Source organism: Rhinichthys klamathensis, unplaced genomic scaffold, assembly GCF_029890125.1.
Source record: "Rhinichthys klamathensis goyatoka isolate OS25496 unplaced genomic scaffold, OSU_Roscu_1.1 h1tg000254l_1, whole genome shotgun sequence".
Taxonomy (NCBI): domain Eukaryota; kingdom Metazoa; phylum Chordata; class Actinopteri; order Cypriniformes; family Leuciscidae; genus Rhinichthys; species Rhinichthys klamathensis.
In genome coordinates this window covers 1235001-1256561 of record NW_026606776.1, presented here as the reverse complement: position 1 = coordinate 1256561, position 21561 = coordinate 1235001, and the positions used below count along the sequence as shown (strand labels likewise).

Below are 21561 nucleotides of genomic sequence, written 5' to 3'. Positions count from 1 at the left end.
TATCTAATATCTAAAAAGTATACATTATACATTATATAGAAAGTAATTATAAATGTTTTTCAGAAATGCTTTGAACCAACAATGAATAAAGTTCACTGAATATCATCAGTGTGAAAAGTTTAATAGATAAGTTGAACTAATAATAACGTTACCTTTAGTTTGAAACAATACACATAAGGAAACGATAGCCACAAAGCTTAAATTATCTGTAGACTTTAAATTTCACGACAGAAAACACAAAATAGCCTATAAACTGATCTCTTTCTCCTGTCTCGATTCGTAACGGCTTAACTTACCAGAAAAATATCTGTGAGAAGAGATTAGCTGTTGCGGCAGGGTTGCTTTTCGCATCTTTGTTTATTGGCTCCATGTCGTTCGCCATCCTCCCTGCAGTTCAGCTGAACACTGGTACTCCACGCATAACCTGCGACCAGTCCGAGACATTTATTGTATAAACTGTTGTGTAACTTTCTAACACGCACATGTCAATGTCGAGGTAACTGTTAAACCCTTCATTTCCTACTGTGACACAAGAGCCCCGCCCTAGCAGCTTAGTTCACTCTGATTGGCTCTCAAGGCGCTAATAGGAAAGGCGTTAACATATTATTTAACATACATTTTTTTGTTTTTCACACTGATCAAGCTAACTTATATGACAGTGACAAGATTACAAATCCCACTATGGTGAAGAACTATCTCATGAATATTAATTAAACATACCTACATTGCTTGGTAACCCTCCTAATTAATATCCAGGCACAACGGCGCTCATTTACTATCCTCGACTTTGCGACCAATCAGACCAACTAGTTGAACGTCACCTAATTAATATTTATGAGCCAAACCTTCACCGTAGTAGGATTTGTAAATTTTCTTTGAGGAGGATCGGATTCGGCAGGAGTTTGAGATCAACCGTAAACCAACTCAGGAGGAAACAGCAGATTTGCAGAAAATTGCTGCGAGGTGCAATTGTTGAAGGATTCAAGTTTATGTTTATTACTCTTTTTAAGCAAATTAAGCAAGAGATCTAGCTACATTTGTAGCTTTGATTGTGTTATTGTGCTTCGAATGTGCTTCTGGATGAGGAGGCTTCTTGTCTACCATCTGTTCTTTATTAGCTCTGCATACACAACCCACTCATGCAGTGTGCTGGAAGCAATCATCTTTAATTAGAGTCTCTAAACAGAGGAAAACAAAAAGTTACACAAAACATATCTAGTCTTTTTAACTTATAGAATGTTTCAAAATGAAAATCATTTACTCTTCCTCATGTTGTTCCAAACCCATATGATTTTTTTTTTTTTTTTGTCTTCTGTGAAACACAAATGGATACATTTTGAATAATGTAGCTACTGGTTGTTCTTCTCCATTCCATACAATTACAATAAATAGGGATAAAAGTATAAAACAATAAAAGTATCATACACAATTCCATATGACTATTCCAATTCTTCTCGAACACACCAAAAGTAGTCTGTAAAATAAAAAGATTCGTTTGTGAACAAGATCGAGCGATTCATTAAACAATTCAAAAGAACGTTTTGTTCACTTTGCATTTTAAAGCTGACCTATTATGTCCCTTTAGTTGAGGTAAGTAAGTCTCAGGTGTCCCAATAATGTGTTTGTAAAGTTTTAGCTCAAAATACCCCACAGATCATTTATTATACCATGTTGTAAAGGCCCATTTTTGAGTGATGCTGTTTTCATGCACGTGTCCTTAAATGCAAATGAGCCGCTGCTCACTCACTGCTCTTGACTGAATAACTTAGTAGTTTTAATAAGAATACATCTCTTTATTGAATTCTGCTATTAAATGGAATGGTGAGGAGATAAACATGGAGGACTGTGTACTGCTCATTCAGGGCGGGGTCTATGCTAATAGGGCAGAGTCCGTCAGCAGTCCTGGGCGGGGCCTAATCATTTGTGACATCACAAAGCTATAATCTGCAAACACTTGTTTTGAGACACTGGCTGCTTATGATTTATGGGGATTAAAAAATGAGAATGGGTGGATATTACCATTATGGGGGTGTGTACACTCACTGCCGACAGACATTTATGTTCAAACACCATGTAAAAGGGAATTTTGCACAATAGGTACCCTTTAAATCATGACCAAAGTAGAAGTACATTGTGTAACTCAATCACATATCAATCTCATTCCTTTTTAAGAAACACACTGTATGTATGTTCAATCTCTCTCTTCCTTCCCTTTTCTCTCTCTCTTTATTGGATTTCCGATATAGTTAAAGCACTGAAAGAACAGAAGATGAGAGACCCACAATGATACAGGGCAGGTGGCCACTACACTGATAAAGGTAATGCTGACAGACACAGACTCACACACACACACACACACACACACACACACACACGTGAGAAGGGAGGCCCTGAACTGAGCCAGAACTGCACATTAGAATTGATTGACTTCCATGCCATGCTCTGTAAAGCCTAACTTGTTGAGTCATTATTACTTTGCTTAATGTTTTATATGTGAACTTTACTCCAAAGCCAGCGCTGAAAGTGGTTAACTATTAACCTTTGCTCAGGTTGAGTATCGTAAATTATATTCTTCAGAGTTACGTAACTCAAATTTGTGTGGTTGTAACAAGGTTAGATTTTGTGGGAAGAAGGAGGCAGGAACCGGCGAACATTCAAAAACTTTAATAAACGTAAAATAAACAAATACAAAATGAAAGTAAAGATAGCAGCCCCTCACGGATGACTGCTGTCACATAAAACAAAACACAACATACACTGAACAAAATTATAAACGCAACACTTTTGTTTTTGCCCCCATTTTTCATGAGCTGAACTCAAAGATCTAAGACTTTTTCTATGTACACAAAAGGCCTATTTCTCTCAAATATTGTTCACAAATATGTCTAAATCTGTGTTAGTGAGCACTTCTCCTTTGCCGAGATAATCCATCCACCTCACAGGTGTGGCAATATCAAGATGCTGATTAGACAGCATGATTATTGCACAGATAATTGCACATTTTAGGCTGGCCACAATAAAAGGCCACTCTAAAATGTGCAGTTTTACTGTATTGGGTATCTGGTCGTTATCTGGTGTGAAAAAACCAGTCAGTATCTGGTGTGACCACCATTTGCCTCACGCAGTGCAACACATCTCCTTCGCATTGAGTTGATCAGGTTGTTGATTGTGGCCTGTGGAATGTTGGTCCACTCCTCTTCAATGGCTGTGCGAAGTTGCTGGATATTGGCAGGACCCGGAACACACTGTCGTATATGCCGATCTAGAGCATCCTAAACATGCTCAATGGGTGACATGGAATTTTGAGAAAAAATGGTTTAATTAACTGTCACGTCCTGCTAGCGGGATGACTGGCGCTCTTTTTCTATTGCCTTTTTTTTACATCACATATTTTAGTAATCATCATAGATTACCGGTAGGTATCATTCGAAAGCTTACAAACTCAAAATTCATCCTGTGAAAACCGTTTTGAAACTGGACGATTGAGAGGCGAGCAAGGTCTTTTAAGCGAGCAGCTTCAGACTCTGTTGTTCTCTTGTGCTCCGCATCACACCACACGATAACGCTGGATAAAAATAAATAAATAAAAACTTGCGTGCCGTTGTAGTTTACACAGGACTGGCGGGACCTTTATTCTGTTATGTGGTTTATTTTGATAGGCGAAACTGTCTTTGTAGTGTTAAGAGAAGGAGAGCTAAATGGGTGATTTTGTTTTTTTGCCCCTCTGCTCCGCCATGCGTGTTCTTAAAGAGAAAGACAGTGTTTTCAGCTTGCCACTATAAATCGCTATTTTTCTGCACTAAACTAGTGAATTTTCCCAAGATATATTCAGAGATGATAAACAAGATGTAATAGAATAATAATTTATTGAAAACCCAATTTTGACAAAAAAACTGACATTCAATCTATTTTTAGACCTTACTAAAAACGTACCAGCGCGACATCCGACGGGTTTTCCCAGATCGCATCACAAATGCCTGCCCATACCATAACCCCACCTCCACCATGGGCCAGTCGATCCACAACGTTGACATCAGCAAACCGCTCACCCACACGACGCCATACATGACTGCAGTTAGGTCGACGAGCATGCAGATGAGCTTCACCTGAGGCGGTTTCTGACAGTTTGTGCCGAAATTCTTTGGTTATGCAAACCGATTGTTGCAGCAGCTGTCCGGGTGGCTGGTCTCAGACGATCTTGGAGGTGAAGATGCTGGATGTGGAGGTCCTGGGCTGGTGTGGTTACACATGGTCTGCAGTTGTGAGGCCGGTTGGATACTGCCAAATTCTCTGAAACGTCTTTGGTAGAGAAATGAACATTCAATTCACGGGCAACAGCTCTGGTGGACATTCCTGCAGTCAGCATGCAAATTGCACGCTCCCTGAAAACTTGCGACATCTGTGGCATTGTGCTGTGTGATAAAACCATAGACAGTATAAGAAGTGGACAGAGCCATCTCATTGGAACTCAGTTGAGACAGTTGAAGCCCATTTTTGAGCACTTCCGTTCCTGACGCGCAGACTCAAACCGACTCAAACTAAGCTTGATGACGTGAGCAACCTGTCTGACAGACGTTAATCTTCTAGTAGCTGTGCGTGAAAATTGCCAACGTTAATCTTGCAGAGACGGGGAACTTGAGCAAAGAGTTCTTTGGCGTGAGTGAGCAGGAGTAAGTATTCCGTTGCTTTTATGGACTCATTCTCTATGGGCTTCTCCCTTGACGGGACGTCCCCCCGATTGCCTGCGAGCTTCTCCTCCTGTCTGTACGGTAATTTCTGTACAGCGCGACAGAGAGTCGAGTGGTTATGACGCAATCGTTAGCCTATTTTTACAAAAACTGTTTCTACGGGGCCATAATGTAACAGAAGGTAATGGAGCCCTTTATACATTGTCGTGTTTCTTTAGAAATAAATAATGGACAAATGGAGTCTTTAAACGCCTCAGATGTAAAGTTATTCGCTGTCAAAGTGACGCCAAAATGAATGGGAGTCAATGGAAATGCTAACGCAAGTGAAGTTCTGCTACAACATGGCGGCACCCGGACGGCTTCAACTTCCGGTCGATGGATTACCCCCTTGGATAAAACGGCACATTTTAGACTGGCCTTTTATTGTGGCCAGCCTAAGGCACACCTGTGCAATAATCATGCTGTCTAATCAGCATCTTGATATGCCACACCTGTGAGGTGGATGGATTATCTCGGCAAAGGAGAAGTGCTCACTAACACAGATTTAGACAGACTTGTGAACAATATTTGAGAGAAATAGGCCTTTTGTGTACATAGAAAAAGTCTTAGATCTTTGAGTTCAGCTCATGAAAAATGGGGGCAAAAACAAAAGTGTTGCATTTATAATTTTGTTCAGTGTAAATCCAGGCCTGGCCTCTCTCGATCTCCACTGTCGTCGCTCCTCCTTTATGCTTCGCTCCTCCCTAAAGGAGATACGAGACCGGTGCGTCGCGCAGGTGTCGCTCATTATCAATCACGCCACCAGCCTTCTCTCTCTCCTCAACAGTAAGTGGTGCATTGCTCTTAAACATGTACAGACATGTTCAGTCAACTTTCCCGGGAATGCTATCATGAAGTCATTCATTTTTCAAGGGTAAATCTTAGTTAACTTGAGGGTACTCTACTCTGGCATGCAAATATAAACTAGTTTTGTGTGACTCATTTGAGTCTTTCACATTTTTCTAAGAAGTCATAGTGTTATGCCATGATGATGTCAGGTTTGTGACCTTTAAGCTAAGGCTACTGAAGATGAATAACTGTATACTTCACTCAGCGTGCTTCAATCTGCCCCATCTAAATTATTCTGCAATCATAAAAGTGCCACATTCTCCCTTTCATATGGCAAGATTAATTTCACACATGTAATTTGCAACAGTGTAATTGCACAGTGGAGGTGATACATGAGTTTAATTTGACTCAAAACAGGGATCTCCTCGAGGGAATCTATATGGTTGCTATGACAGCAGATATTTTGTTTGACGTTCTCGCTGACCTTGTATCACTCAGCAACAGCTCACCTAAAAAACAATTACTGGCTGTTTTGAGTCATCCATCCCCACGGGCACAAGAGAGAATTTCTCTCTAACATGTTCAGTGGAAAAGAAGTTTAGTAATTTTGTATTTTATTTAGTTGCTTAACTGATCTTCACTCACTGGCCACTTTATTAGGCACACCTGTTCAACTGCTCATTAACACAAATATCTAATCAGCCAATCACATTGTAGCAACTCAACGCATTTAGCAATGTAGACTCGGGTTTGTGTCCGAAATCGCCCACCTATACCCTAAAGGGTCATTGTTGAACACTGTTGATATTTAAAATCAACCCAAACAAACACACCCCACCCTTCATCCCAGACAGCAACATAGTGTCGGCCACATATAGTACAGGTGGATTCAACGTGTACCAGATGTGGGTCGGATCTGGGCCGACACTATGTTGCTGTCTGGGATTGCCCGGCCCTAAAATGCACAAACACGCAACGCAAGAGTGGATGTCTCTTGATCATAGCTAAAGAGAAGCAAAATGAAACTTTTCGAAAAATAAAGCGAAGACGACGAACGAACGAGAAAGAAGAACAAAAAATGAACATATACACAAGAGTATATACAAGCAAGAGTTCATTGTTAGTCGTCAGCAGCACACACTCAAAACCAATGTTGCTCACGTATGGAGCAGAAACAACGCAACCCCATTCTCAGGCCTTCCTGCTACTCTCTACAGCGCTGGAAAGCTTTTTTTAGTTATTAATGCGGGTCCTAAAACTTTTGCCTGTTCATAACCCTTTCTTTTTCCAGTGATATTCATCTGACCTTTAATGAAAATGAACCACTAACCAAAAATGAAAATGTTGTCATCATTTAATCACCCTTAAGTTGTTCCAAACTATGAGTTTCTTTCTTCTGTTGAGCACAAAAGAAGAATAAACAAATGTTGGTAACTAGAGAGTTGACGGCACGCATTGACTTCCATAGTATAGGAAAAAAATACCAAAACAGTTGCAAAAGGGGGTCCAACCCGGTACTAACAAAGTGTACCTAATAAAGTGGCTGGTGAGTGTACAGTACAGTAGTCAACATGTGAAGTGGATCAAACCTTTTATCAAAGTTATGCATGAATTTTGACCAATACCCGTTCCTGTCTTTGGACAACACTGTGATGAACTTTTTTGAGCCACTTCAAATGTTGACTATTGTGTATAGATCAGAGTCATAACAAGCCATGTTTCCATCCACTTGTCAATCGAATTATCTGAAGTTCGGTAAAAAACCTTATGCGAATAAAGCTGGTGAAAGTGTGTTTCCTTCAAACGGCTTTAAAGCGGATAAAAACCTGTGCGTAATGATGTCACATGCTGTTTTGCGATCAAATTGGTATATCGAATTGATTTGAGACATGTTAAGGTGTTTCCATTCATTTTCTCACCGAATTGCACAACATTCAAGCATTCACAACATTTGTGAACAAAATTTTACTAGGCAAAATGGATTGCACCATAATAACGTTTCCATCCGCGTTTATCGCATAAGCCGTATATCGATCAAGATAAAATCCGATGAGACCGATCGTATTTCATTTGAGTCGATATTCATGAAATTCAATCGAATTTGACATACAGTTTCCATAAGGCATTTTTCATTCGATATCACTTAATGCGGATAAAAACGTGTGGATGGAAACGTGTGGATTGAAGAGGGAGCAAAGCCTTTTGACCCGATACGTTTTTGTCTTTGACCAGTAGGCCACTACCTAGCTACACCATAGCAACCACATAGAAATGCAAACATTTTTTAAAAAGTTATTTCCAGAGTTGTGCTTTTCAGCACTGCTCTTCTGTGCAGATGAATCTGACAGTTTGTAACGCCAATTCATACCTATTTTCCGTTTTGGCGAATTAGTGGCTAATTTGCATGAATTTGTACAATCTCAGTTGTATGTGTTGTATGTTGTATCTGCTTATGCCCCACTGACAGTTAGCTTTAGGGGTGGACCTTCGTTGCTTTTTCAGCGTACGTTTTTGTAGCCTCGTGAGACCATCCTGATCTCGCGAGCTTTCAAGGTTTCACTCGCAGATCAGTCTGGATACTTTCCGTTAAAGAAAATTTGGGAGCAGTTCACCAAACGAACGTCCAATCAGCGTTGGCTTTGAGGCGGGTTGAGGTGTGACGCAACGAGAAGCGCGTCAGTTCAGTCTAAAGAACATGTCGGCTTCAGCGGATGAAACTAGCATCAGCGTGGCTATCGAGCAAGTTTTATCGGAATTACAGAGTATTTCTTCACTGAAAGAAGAGCAAAACACTGCTCTGGAGGCTTTTCTCAGAGGAAAAGATACGCTCTGTTAGTACGTCATATGCTTCGTTGATCTGATTGGTTGATTTGGCCCGTCTATCACCAACATAGGCCGATCAGCTAACCAGTATTTTCGCCCCTTACCAAAACTACTTCAACGGAAGGTTTCCAGATGGATATGCGGAGCAAATCCATCTGGCGGAGTCAGGTTAACGTTTTTGTACAAATCACATGAAATTCATATGAAATCGTCAGCTTCTAGTTACGTTTTCTCATGAGATCGGGTTGGTAGTGTTTGTTTAGTGTGTTTTATGGGGGGCTTGGCTACTCAGGCCAATAAGAAACAATTACTGTTCTTACTTTTTTATTATACAAATGTTATACAAATTATACAAAAAAAACTGGTAAAATATATATATAGATATGTCGCCTGTTTTGAACATTTGAAACATTTTTTAATAGTTATTATTGAACAAAGCATCGTTTACTAAAACCACATGACCTTTTACAGTTTCTTCAGAAAATATCTAATCTAGTTTGGTAATTTTTGTAGCCAATTTATTTTGTAAAGGTTTTGTTGCATTCCCGAAATGACGCTGTTGTTGTGTTGACCTAATAAGTTATTAAATGAAATGATCAATGTAACTGATACTACCTTCAAACATTATATAATTGTAATTTATGTGTTCTTGGCTGAGCCGAGCAGCTGTTGACTGAAGAAGCCTCAATGTTTTGGTCAGGTCAGGTTATGTTTTGTATCCCTCTGGGGGACTGAGGGAAACCTTTAACAGGATCTGAGCCTGAGAACAGGCAGGAAGACCCATTTGACCTCTGCTAACTGGAGCCTCCTGGTTACACAAACATGCTCTCCAACTCACACATACAAACACATTTACCATTTCAATATTCTTGCCAAATGCTCCTTTTTTATTAAACACCGGTGACATTTTAGAAAAGTGAAGATCTGTTATTTTAAGCTCAAGGTGTAGTGTTCACACAGGAAGCATGACTGAAATTCTAGACAGTGTGAATATGTTACATGCACTCTCTCCTACGAGTTTTGAAGCACACTTTTTAACACATAAAAACATAATTGCAGGACTAATGCAAAAACATGAATACCAATGAAAGATAAAACTGGTGCTTTTATAACAATAAATCATTTTTGATTCATTCTCATATCAAACAGGATTCACCCAAATTCTTACAGTACCTCTAGATGGCAACGAAACCTCAACCTCGGTCCAAATCTTGGTTATTATAGTTAAACTGAAACCATAAAAAAAAACGTTTTTGAACATCAACTGAAATAAAATAAAATATAAGAAACTTGACCTTAACCTTATTTTATTTTCATTTATTTTAACTTGATATACTAAACTAACTCAAATTAAGACTGAAAAAAATTACCGTCATAAAAAATTTAAACATATAAAAAACCCAAATTACTAAAAGTTGAATTATAATTGAATGAAAATGAAAACTGAAATATACAAATTAAAAACTAATTCAAAATATTAAAGGCATTTACTCATCCTCATGTCCTTCCAAACATGGACAGAAGAGATAGTAAAACTAATCCATATGAATTGAGTGGTTTGGTCCAAATTTTCTGAAGAGAAACGATCGCTTTATGATTAACAGATTGAATTTAGGCTTTTATTCACATTTAAACATTCATCAACTCACACATCAGTATGGAAGCTCAAGCATTATCGCGTGACGTGTGAGAACCAATGAGGTTCATTCGTGTTACGCAGCACGTTTGAGCTTCTGTTTATGTTTGCTGATCAATGTTTATGTGTGAATAAAGCCTACATTAAATCTGTTCATCATATAAAGCGATCGAGTCTCCTCACAAAATTTGGACTAAACCGCACAATTCAAATGGATTTTACAATCTCTGTTTATGAACTTTTTAAAGCGTCAAAGTGGTAGTTGCGTAGCTGTCAATGGAGGGACAGAAATCTCTCAGATTCCATTAAAAATATCTTAATTTGTGTTTCGAAGATGAACGAAAGTCTTACGGGTTTGGAACGACATGAGGGGGAGTGAATGATGACAGAATTTTAATTATTGGGTGAAATAACCGTACATACAAAATAGCACTGGTCCAAATGAATCCTAAATGCAAAATGACATACTTTAAAGTTCTATCTCTCACATCAGACCCTTATCTGAACATTTTTCCTCAATATCCGCTAGAAGCATTGACTTTTCAGGCCCTTCCAATAACACCCATCTTTAATGTACTCACCTCCTGACCTCCAGCATCTTTGCAGACTCGCTTAAAATGATTCTTGCAGAGTGATGTTTGGGTGGGTGTGTGTGTATGCGAGTGTGTGTGTGGTGTCGTGGGTAGTTAATGTGAAAACAAAAAGCTATTGGTCAGCTGTTGAAAAGGTTAGTAGCCAGAGCCCTCCCTGCTGAATATAAAGCAGCTTTGGGGGGAGACCCGTCAACAAACGGTTCAGTCCAGACTCAGAACCCCTTACGAATGAACTGATTCCTGCCTCGACCAGACTTTTCTCCTCATTTAACTTTAATAGAACATTGGGACATGGGTAATATGGGAACAGAGATTATTGCCTTCATTTTCACCATATCTGGATGGATTCTGATCTCCTCCACAATCCCAACTGACTACTGGAAAGTGTCGTCAGTGGATGGGACGGTCATCACCACGGCAACATTTTGGTCCAATCTCTGGAAGACGTGCGTTACGGATTCAACCGGAGTCTCCAACTGCAAGGACTTTCCTTCTATGCTCGCACTGGATGGTACTTTATTACTTACTTTTATTGACTTTGATATGTATTGACTTTTTATTTCTTGCCTGAATGAATGGTGTGACTGTGTTTGTGAGTTATTGGTCCCTTTTCCTTCCCCCAGAAGATCCGGGTGTCTAATTGTTCGGAAAAAAAGAGTAGTATGGTGTTGGATTGCCCTAATGCTGCTTTAGGCAGAAGCTTCCACAACACAAACAAACCGAAGCCAAACCGATCACTGGACCATTTAAACAGGGAGTTTATTGTGTTGTTATAATTGTGCTGAATGCGTTTAACATGATGCTGACACCAGTTTAAGAATGCAATAATTTGAGCTCTGTGGAAGTAAAAGAGACACAAAATGGTCTGCTTGTCTCAAACTCTATTTCTGACTCGCTACTTCTGTTACAACCTGCAGGAATGTACAGTATTATCTCAAGGCAAGTAGAAAAATAGTGTTTATAATAACCACACTTTAGCTCAATTATGTCTGGATTGCACACCCACATACAGGAGAAAGCACACCGACACAGTTCCCTCAGGCTGCCGTGCAAAAGCAGGTGGTTAAATAGGTCATGTATTGAATGTTTATTGCATTATTGGCTTGTTTGAGGCACTGCATATTTGTGCTGTGATGATTCAGTTTAATGAAAGATGCTACATGTGTTGAGGTAGCCTGGTTAAAACCAGACCATTCTCAGTTGTAACTGAGTTTTGGTCTGGCAAAGCGTCGTAGACAAATCATTTCCAGAGGGGCGTCACCAACGGACGTCGCGGATAGACCTAAAACCAATCAGAGCGATGAAGGAGATGACGTATGCAGAGCGGCGGAGAAACATCTCCCGAGTGTTGTTCTTTGCTCGGTTTTTAACTAAAAGGAAACATTCAAATCGCTTAAAACAGACGCGATAGCTGATTCGAACGAGTGATGTTCGACGGCGGCATCCATCTTTGTAATGTAGGCTACAAAATCTGCTTCAAAATCCCAGCGCTGTCGTCATCGTGTAAAGCCCGCCCCAACGTTTCTGATTGGTGCCTCGATTTCGGCGGATTGGAAATGAGCTTGAATGAGCTCTTTGCCAGACTAACTTTCAGAGCAAATCTAAATTTGCCGGAAGTTGTCTGGGTTTTCCCAGGCTAGTGTTGAGGGAGATTGTCATGTCGTATGCTTGGTGAGGTGTTCTCAATAGTTCATCAGTAGTCAGGGCACTGATCAGGGAATCGGCCATTTTAAGGGCTTTCTCAATCGCAAAATGCTTCCAGTGCACTAGAATGTTCGCTCCCTAAACAAATCCCACAATGCACCCTGAAAACCAGGGAGCATCTATGTTCCCTTACTGGAAATTATGTCACATTTCTAAAGCACGAAACGCACGAGCATAAATAAATATAATGACACGCGATAGAAGATTTGAAAAGACAAACTTCTTTTTATTGTATGTCAGCATAAATCACTAATGAACACATATGTTACAGAACAATCTGTTTATACGGCATAAAAAAATGTGTGAAAAATATATAGGTCCTGCTAGTTGTCGATTTATACCGGCGGTAACATATCGAAAAATTGAGTAATCACTGTCCCAATGCGTAAGTGAACCAGGGTCCTTACCAGTGCCCGGATTTGTGGACACGATATACTGATTCACGAGCCGGGGAGCTGATTGAGACGCACCCTGAGCATGTTGCTATGTGGTTGCTAAGGTGTGAGGCCCATTTTCAATGTACATTACTGGGAGTATCAGTGACATCATAACATAGATGAGGTGTTATCGAAGTTGCAAGAATGACTTGTGTTAGTCTTGGTAGCATCAGTAAGAATGGGTTGTAAATAATAAACCGATCTGTAGTGTTTCGCCATGTATTCCACCATTTTCCAGACCAAGTTTATGAATTTATGACTTTATACCTATTTAGTATGACTTTTACCTTTAGCTTTTATTGTAGATTTTCTCTGTAAAGAAAACTTATATTTTTTTTATAAATAATTAATAATAATAACAATACAAGGTTTAAAATACATTTTCTAATAGTTTACAATAATTTTAATAATTCAGTTATTGTATTATATATATATTAGGGCTGTCAAATGAGTAATCGTGATTAATCACATCCAAAATAAAAGTTTGTGTTTACATAATATATGTGGGTGCACTGTGTATAATTATTTTGTATATATATAAATACACACACATGCATATTAATTTTCAGAAAAAAATATTATTTATATATAAAATATTTATATATAAATCTATATACAGTATATACATGCAAATATATTTCTTAAATATATACAAGCATGTGTGTGTATTTATATATATATAAAATAATTATACACAGTGCACCCACATATATTATGTAAACAAAAACTTTTATTTTGGATGTGATTAATCACGATTAATCATTTGACAGCCCTAATATATATACATATACAATTTATTGTGCTTTACATAAAAAGGGTTTAAAAATAATCATGAAATAATCAGAACAGATTAAATAAAATTAACAAAAATAAAACTTGATTTAATTTGTATTAAAAACCAAATAAGCAGAAATAAAATAAATAAATAAATATGTTAAATTATATATTTAAATGATACATTTTCATTAACATTTTTTTGTGTGTTGGCACCAGTGAAAATGTTAGTGCAAGCAGAAATCTGATCTACTGGCCCGACCAGGCAAGCAGAAAAAACCCTTCCTGTTTATCCCAGTGATTGTATAATAAATTCTTCCCTGATATATATATATATATATATTGCTTCTGCTTCTGCTGTTCCTGCAGCTTATATCCAGGTGTGTCGTGGACTGATGATCTCAGCTGTGTGCCTGGGATTTTTTGGAGCTATCCTGGCGCTAGTGGGCATGAAGTGTACTAAAATAGGGGGATCAGAGACCACCAAAGCCAGGATCACCTGTCTATGTGGACTGCACTTTATTCTCAGTGGTAAATATCGCCTGTCATGGTTTCTTCTTTTCTAAAGCATTTGCAATTCCCACTTTTCCGAATGAGAGTGTCCTGTAACTATACACCCATCCTCTGTGCAGGAATCTGCTCTTTGACCGCCTGTTCTCTCTACGCACACCGGATAACGTCAGAGTTTTTTGACCCCTTATTTGTGAAACAGAAGTAAGCAATAGCATCCCATTGTAACATTCTTCCTGCAATTTCCTGTCTCATCACCTATTACCAGCACCAGTATTTTGCCTGTTTGGATTTAGGTTTGAACTCGGGGCGGCCCTGTTCATTGGCTGGGCAGGATCTGTTCTCAGCATTCTTGGAGGATTTATCTTTTGCTTTTCCATGTCAGAGGGATTCATTATCAGGTCTGATTCTTATGTCCACATGCATACTGTTTTACCTGTTTTAAAGGGGTCCTAATATATGTATATACTGTATATATTTAAACCTCCTATTGCATTCGGGTCCATCTTGACTCAGAAGAGGTACATAAAAAATAGAAAATAAATCCATTGTTTTTAGAACGAAGATGAAATTTTGTAAGTGAAGATGGTAAGATGTGTATTTTGACCACAAGTAAGATGGTCAAAATACACACACTTTTTCCCCCCAGAATTTTTTTAACATACAATGTAAGAGATATAACCATTTAAACTAAATTTTTAGGCCTTTTAAGTTCGGGTCCATTTTGACCCGAAAGTGAACTGTGTCTTCCTTACATCTGTTAGTTAGATTTGTCTAAAATTACTTCTGTAAAAATACATTTTGTTTATAAACATGCTCGCTCATGCACACACAATAATTCTAAAATTTAAATAAAATTGTCAAACAAATGAATGTATTTATAGACTAAATATAGTCTAAATTTGAAAAAGGAAAGAGGGTTCAGAAAAGAAAAGTCCATATTTCACTTTGCTGCCACCTATTGGTGAACCATTGCAGCATGAAAAGGAGATTCAAGCTGTTTAGCGTCATTTTTTTCATTTGAAAGTAAAATTGTATGCAAGTAAAATTGATATATTTTGTTTAAAAACATTTCAGAGTAATATTGATGTTGTTTTGTAAAAAAAAAAAAGAGTAGTAATAATGGAGTTCATCCTGGTAATTCTCATATTAGAAATTTCATCTAACAATATATCAAATAAATGTGATTATTACAATATACATGTTCTTGCATCTGTAGGTTTTTGCTACAGTTCTTGAAACATTTCAAAGAATTTATACAAAAAAATGAAAGGGGGTAAATGAAGTAAAAGCATGGTAACACTTAAAACTGTAAAACATTTGTGTAATAATGAGAAGTTACTGATACAGTATGATTTTAGTTGAACATTTTTGAGTTATGACTGTTTTACAAGCTTACGTTCCACCGGGTCCAAACAGACCCTGGAATGAAAATGGCATGTACAGTTTTTATAATGCATTGGGAGGGTTGAAAAGGAATTTCGTTTGGAATTATCATGTCAGCATCCTGAAATATTAACAAATGAATGCCCCTGTTTACATGTCAAATACACCTCTTTAAAACATAGCCCATCCATCAAATCCATTCAGTAATTTTATTGTAGTATGATATTTAAAAAAATATTCTTAAACATTAAAACTTAAAATTGTGTCAAACTGTTTCTTAAAGGCACAGTGCAGCAAATCAAGCTATGAATCAATGCAATAAGTGTTTTTGTTCTGTATTATTTACAGTATAATAAAGTAGTTTTATTAATATTTTGACTTGGCTCTTATTTTATAAACTAAACTTTAATTTGTTTAGTTTTTTAACTTCAGTTTTAGTCACTTATACTTTTTTTTTCTAATTACTAGTTTTTGATTTTTTTTTAATAGTTTTAGTTTTAGTTAACAATAACAACACTGGTTCTAATGTCTTGAAATCATTGTCCTCTCTGACAGGGAATACTCCTACAACGGAGCCACGTCTTTCATATCAAAAAGAACCAAGATCACAAAGATGGGCAAGAACCCCGCGACTCCTCAGAAAGATCCTCCAGACCAAAGCTTTTCTGGCAGGCAGTTCGAGAGGAACGCGTACGTTTGATTTCAGCATCCTCAGTCAAGCTGGAAATGACAACAAGTGATCAAGGCCAACAAGCACACACTGTGTAAAGTCAACTATCAAACACATCCTTGAATGGAGAACCTGAGGTCACAAGGCTGCGTTCCTCATTTGAAGCAAGAAGACTGCACAGAGGCATTTGTCATATATTATAAATATATTTATCCAGATATTTTTCTTTTTCAGAGGCTATTTTGGTTAAGATATACCTATAAACAATAAATTGAGACAGTTTCAATCCATATATATTACCCATTAGAAACCTCAAGAAAGTTTACAAGTATGGCATTGTGAAACAATTGGCAGATTTCTTCACTTGGGACTTTGAAGTAAGTCAGGTGAACTGATGACAGAGAAGACGGGGAGAACAGCTGCGCTCCACTGACCACAGGAACATGCTGTCTCAGTTCGGAAATTGCGCCGGTCCTGGAGTCTCTCTTCACCTCCTGATCAGTGGAAACTCGAGACTCTGACCCCAGTGTTTAGAGCTTTCATGTGGCTGGAGCTTCCGTGGGCTGTGCGGGTCGGTTGGCAGAGTCTCCTTGTTCTGTCGGATTCTTCCTTAAACAAGTGTTCAGTGTCTCTGTGCTTTTTGTGGGAATAAGGTTTTAAAGTATTTTAGGGTCAGTCGTTTATTTTTTTAAAGAAATGAACACTTTTTTTTTTCAGCAAGGATGCATTAAATTGGTCAGAAGTGACAGTAAAGACCTGAAAAAAAGATTTATTTCAAATAAATGCATTGACGATAATCCAAAATGTTTTTTTTTTTTTAGAATGTCTTAGATTATTAGCATATTAAAATGCTTTCCGAAGGATCACGTAACACTGAAGATTGGAGTAATGATGCTGAAAATTCACTCAATTACATCATTTATACCGTATATATTCAATAGAAAACATTTATTTTAAATTAGAATAATATTTCAAAATATTACTGTTTTTACTGTATTTGTGAGCAAATAAATGCAGGCTTTGTGAACATAAGAGACTTTTTTCAAAAACATTAAAAATATATATTTTTCACTGTAATCCGATTAACTGATTTTTGGATGAATCTCCCAAATGTTACCATCGAAAGGAAAAATAATAATAGATAAGCTTATTGATAACCAAAAGGGTGATGGAAGATTAGGACAATTCTAAGGGCCCTGGCTGAAAAAAAAAACACTTTTTATACATTCAAAGTAACGTTCCCATAACATTTGTGGAATGTTGCCCCCCACCCAAAAAAAGGGGGATATTTTGAACGTTCAGAGAACATTGTTTTATCACAGTACCACAAATCTGCACCAAATCTTAATACTTAGGCTTAAAGATTTGTTTAAATATCAAATTTAGAAAAACGCTTCTAATAAACAAGTGTAAAACTGGCCACCAGAGGGCATCATGGTCTTGTTTAAGACTAGCAAGAAAAGACATCTCTGACTGGCCCTTCCACTGAAGATAATGTAGGCTATCTTAGTAAGAGGTGAAGCGCTGTTTCTAAAGAGCCACTGGGATAATGGCTTCCAGCAAACAAAGGCGTAATTCAGCATCACAGTCTTGGCTTCATTAGTTAAAAACCATGAAGAAAGCACTGATCTTTATATTCTCAGAAGGTCCCTTATTCTGCAGGAGATAGAGCAAGTCCCCTCTACACCTGATCAAAGCTCAGAACGCAACATCAAACGCCGGAATCTGGGACAGTATATTACAACACACACACACACACACACACACACACACACACTTTTATGAAATTAATAATGTTATGAACCCTGCGGCTATTTTGTGGAAATAAAGGGCCTTTTGAAAACGGCACCCTGAACAGCACCTAAAAACAGATAATCTAACCTGTGCACAGCCTCGTGAAGAAGAAGTGCACTTAACTGTATTAAATGTGCACTTGTAGTGTATTCAAATCTTAAAAGTATATGTTTTTAAAAACTTGACTTGCAGATAATACCTATTAATGAAATAAAAGGCAACTTAAGTGTAGGCCTACTTAAAGGTGCTCTAAGCGATGTCACGCGTTTTTTAGGCCAAAACATTTTTTGTCACATACAGCAAACATCTCCTCACTAACCGCTGGCTGCCTGTCCCCTGAACACACTGTAAAGAAACGCGATCTCTGTAGACAAACTGGGCTAACCCGCTCCACGAAACATGACAAACAGTTCCAGCCAATCACCGACAAGAAGGACTTGGGGGCGGGGTTTTGGGGGTTAGTGCGCGGATGAGGAGGAGGGAGCATAGACATAATAAATACATGGGAGCAGGGGCGGAGCTAGACTCTCAGTACAGTGGGGGCGGAGCTTCATCATGGGGCCCCCTGCTACCAAGTCATTTTAAAATTAACCCTCTGGGGACCAGAAACGCGCCCGCGCGTTTTGCCGTTTTTTTTTCACATAGCAGAAAAATAGACTTAAAATACTCTGTTGATTTTGATCGTACATATAAGTGTTATACATCAATCGATCCTGTTAATTGTCTATTATTTTTCTGTATACTCACAATAAAAACAAAGTTTTGTGCTTTTTGTCAAATAAAGAAAAATAAACATGATGCGAGTTTTGCCTTCTCTCTGTCAGTGCAGTCCATTCTGAAACACGTCCGAAAAATTAACTCTAACTCTGCAAATACTTGTCATACAGGCACGAGAGGTTTTTCTTTATGAAGCTTGAATTCTCTTCTTTTTAATGATGTAATTTATATAAAAAAACAAATATTCTCAGTTTATGTAATCTGTATGAAAAGAGAGTGCTGTCAGATTTTTTTTCCCCAGCTCATTACACTTCATTACGCGTTAATCTGACACGCCCACGGAGGACGCGCGCTATTCAAACGCAAATGTCGAGGCAAGCCATGACAATGCCCACATCAGCCGTTCCACCGCGGCGGTAAAATGTGGGGTGTATTTGCTGCCTTTTACCGCCAAGAGGCGCTACAATCATAGACTCTGAAAAGTGTTTGTTTATTCTCTCTAATGCGTAATCTGCTGCCGCACCGCACTGATTCAGAGCGTTTGAAAGCTGGTAGCAGATGAATTCAACAAGTGAAACGTAGTTAAAATAATTCATAATCACAATACTGAAATTAGGCTACTGAAATGAAATTGAATAAATAATGAAAAAGTAAAACATTGCAATAAAAACAGTCACAGACGTATAGACGATAGCTCAGTGGTTAACGCAACAACACGAGCTTCGAGGAGCTTCAATCGACTCGGATCGAATCTCAATGTAGCATACATGTTGTTAACCGATGTTGCCCTACAGCGTTTATGTTTAACCTTCTTGATGCTTAAATAGCTAACTGTTTATAACTGTTTACTTATTTAAAGTCAAGAGTTTTGTTTAATTATTATTACAACATAAATTTGCTACATTCCTGGAACCGCAGCCGCTGCACAAAGGACAAAAACTGATGAAGGAAGATTGTCAGCCGATTGCATCAGAAAATGAAAATGAAGAAGCACGTCTTTAGTCTGCTAAATTATTGTGTAATGTAAAAGAACACTAAAATTACTTAAGTTTGAAACCAAGTTCGAACATTTCAAGGTTTAAATAAAGTGTCGGGACAGTTTTTTTTATTTAAAACAGGGTTGCATCGGGTTTAGAGTTTATTTCTTTTGCGATGCAAAATAAGAAACACTAGGCTAATCTTATTCTTGCGACATTTTAAATTTGTATTGCCAAAGAAATGACAGCTATATTAAACAATTAAAACAGTAGGCCTACAAAACGAAAATTGTCCAAAGCAACATAATTAAATTAAAACATGCGTTTTTCTTTGCCTCTCTCGCGCTGAATCTCTTTTTAACAAGTTTATTTAGTCTCCCTCGCTCTCCATATGAAAGAGGAACATTAACACCTATGCCTATTGTCCTGCGCGCTCGATACAGCACTGAACTGTCCCTCCAACCCCCCACCGGCTATTGGAGTCTGAGGCTGATTTAACACAAAGAGAAGTCACAATTCACACTTAAATCGCTATTCTAGACAGTGTTGATAATGAAGGAATTAAATGATTTAAGTTACATGTAGCCTAGTGATATTTCTGTCATAAAAGCTTATTACTAAATATTTAATTATTTCAGTAATTGATGAAATAAAACTGGTTTGGGCCAGCTTTTTCCAAGCAAAACTAAATATAATCTGAAAAAACGCATGTTAATTTGTTTTCATGAACAAAATGTTCAACTCAATATTAAAGTCTATAGGGATCTTTGGATCCTTTCAACCAGGCATGCAATTTGTGAATTAAGTTTTTTTATTTTTATTTTTTATTCAAATAAATATCGAACCACGGTGCTTCGTGGTAATGCTGCTAAATTAAATAACATGTATTGAATAATTATGAACTTAAATGAAACAATATCGCAACATTTCGACAAATGCATTATTTGATCTGTTTTTACATTTTAATTCAGGGCGATTTAGCCTGCTACATTTAATTAGAGCGAGATTTTCACCCTTGTCTTGTCATTTTCTCATTGGGAAGCGCTTACAGGCTACATGTTTGAGTACATCCTCTGTACCTCTCGTTTTCATATGGATTACATAATCAGATAACATTTATTAGCCAGAATATTTAGACATTTAAAGGCTTTAGACAGAGCCGATTTCTTATAGTGACTGAGCTGAAGTGGCTTTCGGTTCATTTTTGTGACGCGCAGTTCCCGGAGACAGAGACGACAGATAAACTGTTTTTGTCGTTAGCAAAAGTTCGAATAAAACCCGACTTTAGAAAAATGCATAGGGCCACTCGGCGTGGTCTGCCAAAACACTTAATTATAAACTTCAATATTTCATTCAAAATAATCTCAAAACGCTTTGTGAAATTTTGAAAAGCCGTGCATGCATTAAGGCCACTTGAACTAATGAACAACTGAAACGCTGGTTTTGATTTTATTGTTTGTCGTTGTTTAAACGTGCTTGTTGCATATCTCTATTTTATATTTGATATGGTCTATTGGTGAAGTAGCCTATAGCATTGATTAGCTGTGGAGGGAGGGGTGTGGGGATTCAAATAATTCAGCAGAAGCAGGGATGTTTAGACCAGAAGGAAATCCCCGTCCCTCCTGGCAAATCACACTTTACTTAAAACCATGTTTTTAAAAACTCTAGGTTGTAGGGAATCAAAATAATAATAATAATAGGCCTAATAAAAAAAATAAAAAAAAATATATATAGGCTATATATGTAAAATTACTTTTTTTACAGAACTGCTTTTGAAATTATGATTGGTAGCCTCGTACGATTGGTACAGATGCAACGTCGTTCTGTTCGATAGTGTAAAATGGAAATGCATGGTAATTTTATTTTATAAATATAACCAAAAAACTGTATGGTGTAACAGAGTTTTAGAGCTAGACAAATCTCTCTGCATTAATAAATATAAAATTTGCAGTAGACCATGTTTGTTCGGGATTTGAACCCATGTCATCTTGATGATCGAACCGTCAGTTCTACCGCTCTGCTAT

General features: G+C 37.7%; 2 protein-coding genes across 2 annotated transcripts in view; one reads left to right on the top strand and one right to left on the bottom strand.

Moving 5' to 3' along the window:
• abcc4 (ATP-binding cassette, sub-family C (CFTR/MRP), member 4) overlaps window positions 1-490 on the bottom strand; it is a 45484-nt gene extending 44994 nt beyond the window's left edge. The window contains exon 1 of the mRNA XM_056266961.1: window positions 297-490. Within this exon, the coding sequence (XP_056122936.1) occupies window positions 297-382 (86 nt within the window). The 5' untranslated portion in view covers window positions 383-490. The remainder of the gene's footprint in view (window positions 1-296) is intronic.
• Window positions 491-10730: 10240 nt separating this feature from the next.
• Window positions 10731-16709, top strand: cldn10a (claudin 10a). Its single transcript, XM_056266973.1, has 5 exons — window positions 10731-11079; window positions 13853-14014; window positions 14116-14197; window positions 14290-14394; window positions 15935-16709. The coding sequence occupies exons 1-5, from the start codon at window positions 10860-10862 to the stop codon at window positions 16077-16079; spliced, it is 714 nt and encodes a 237-aa protein (XP_056122948.1). The 5' UTR covers window positions 10731-10859; the 3' UTR covers window positions 16080-16709.
• The last annotated feature ends 4852 nt before the right edge of the window (window positions 16710-21561 follow it).

Bases quoted from the DNA above. Each gene is read 5' to 3' on its own strand.
- cldn10a (XM_056266973.1), top strand. From the start codon at position 10,860: ATGGGTAATATGGGAACAGAGATTATTGCCTTCATTTTCACCATATCT. The intron at 14,198-14,289 runs GTAAGCAATAGC...GTTTGGATTTAG, and splicing joins CCCTTATTTGTGAAACAGAA to GTTTGAACTCGGGGCGGCCC. The intron at 14,395-15,934 runs GTCTGATTCTTA...CCTCTCTGACAG, and splicing joins TCAGAGGGATTCATTATCAG to GGAATACTCCTACAACGGAG.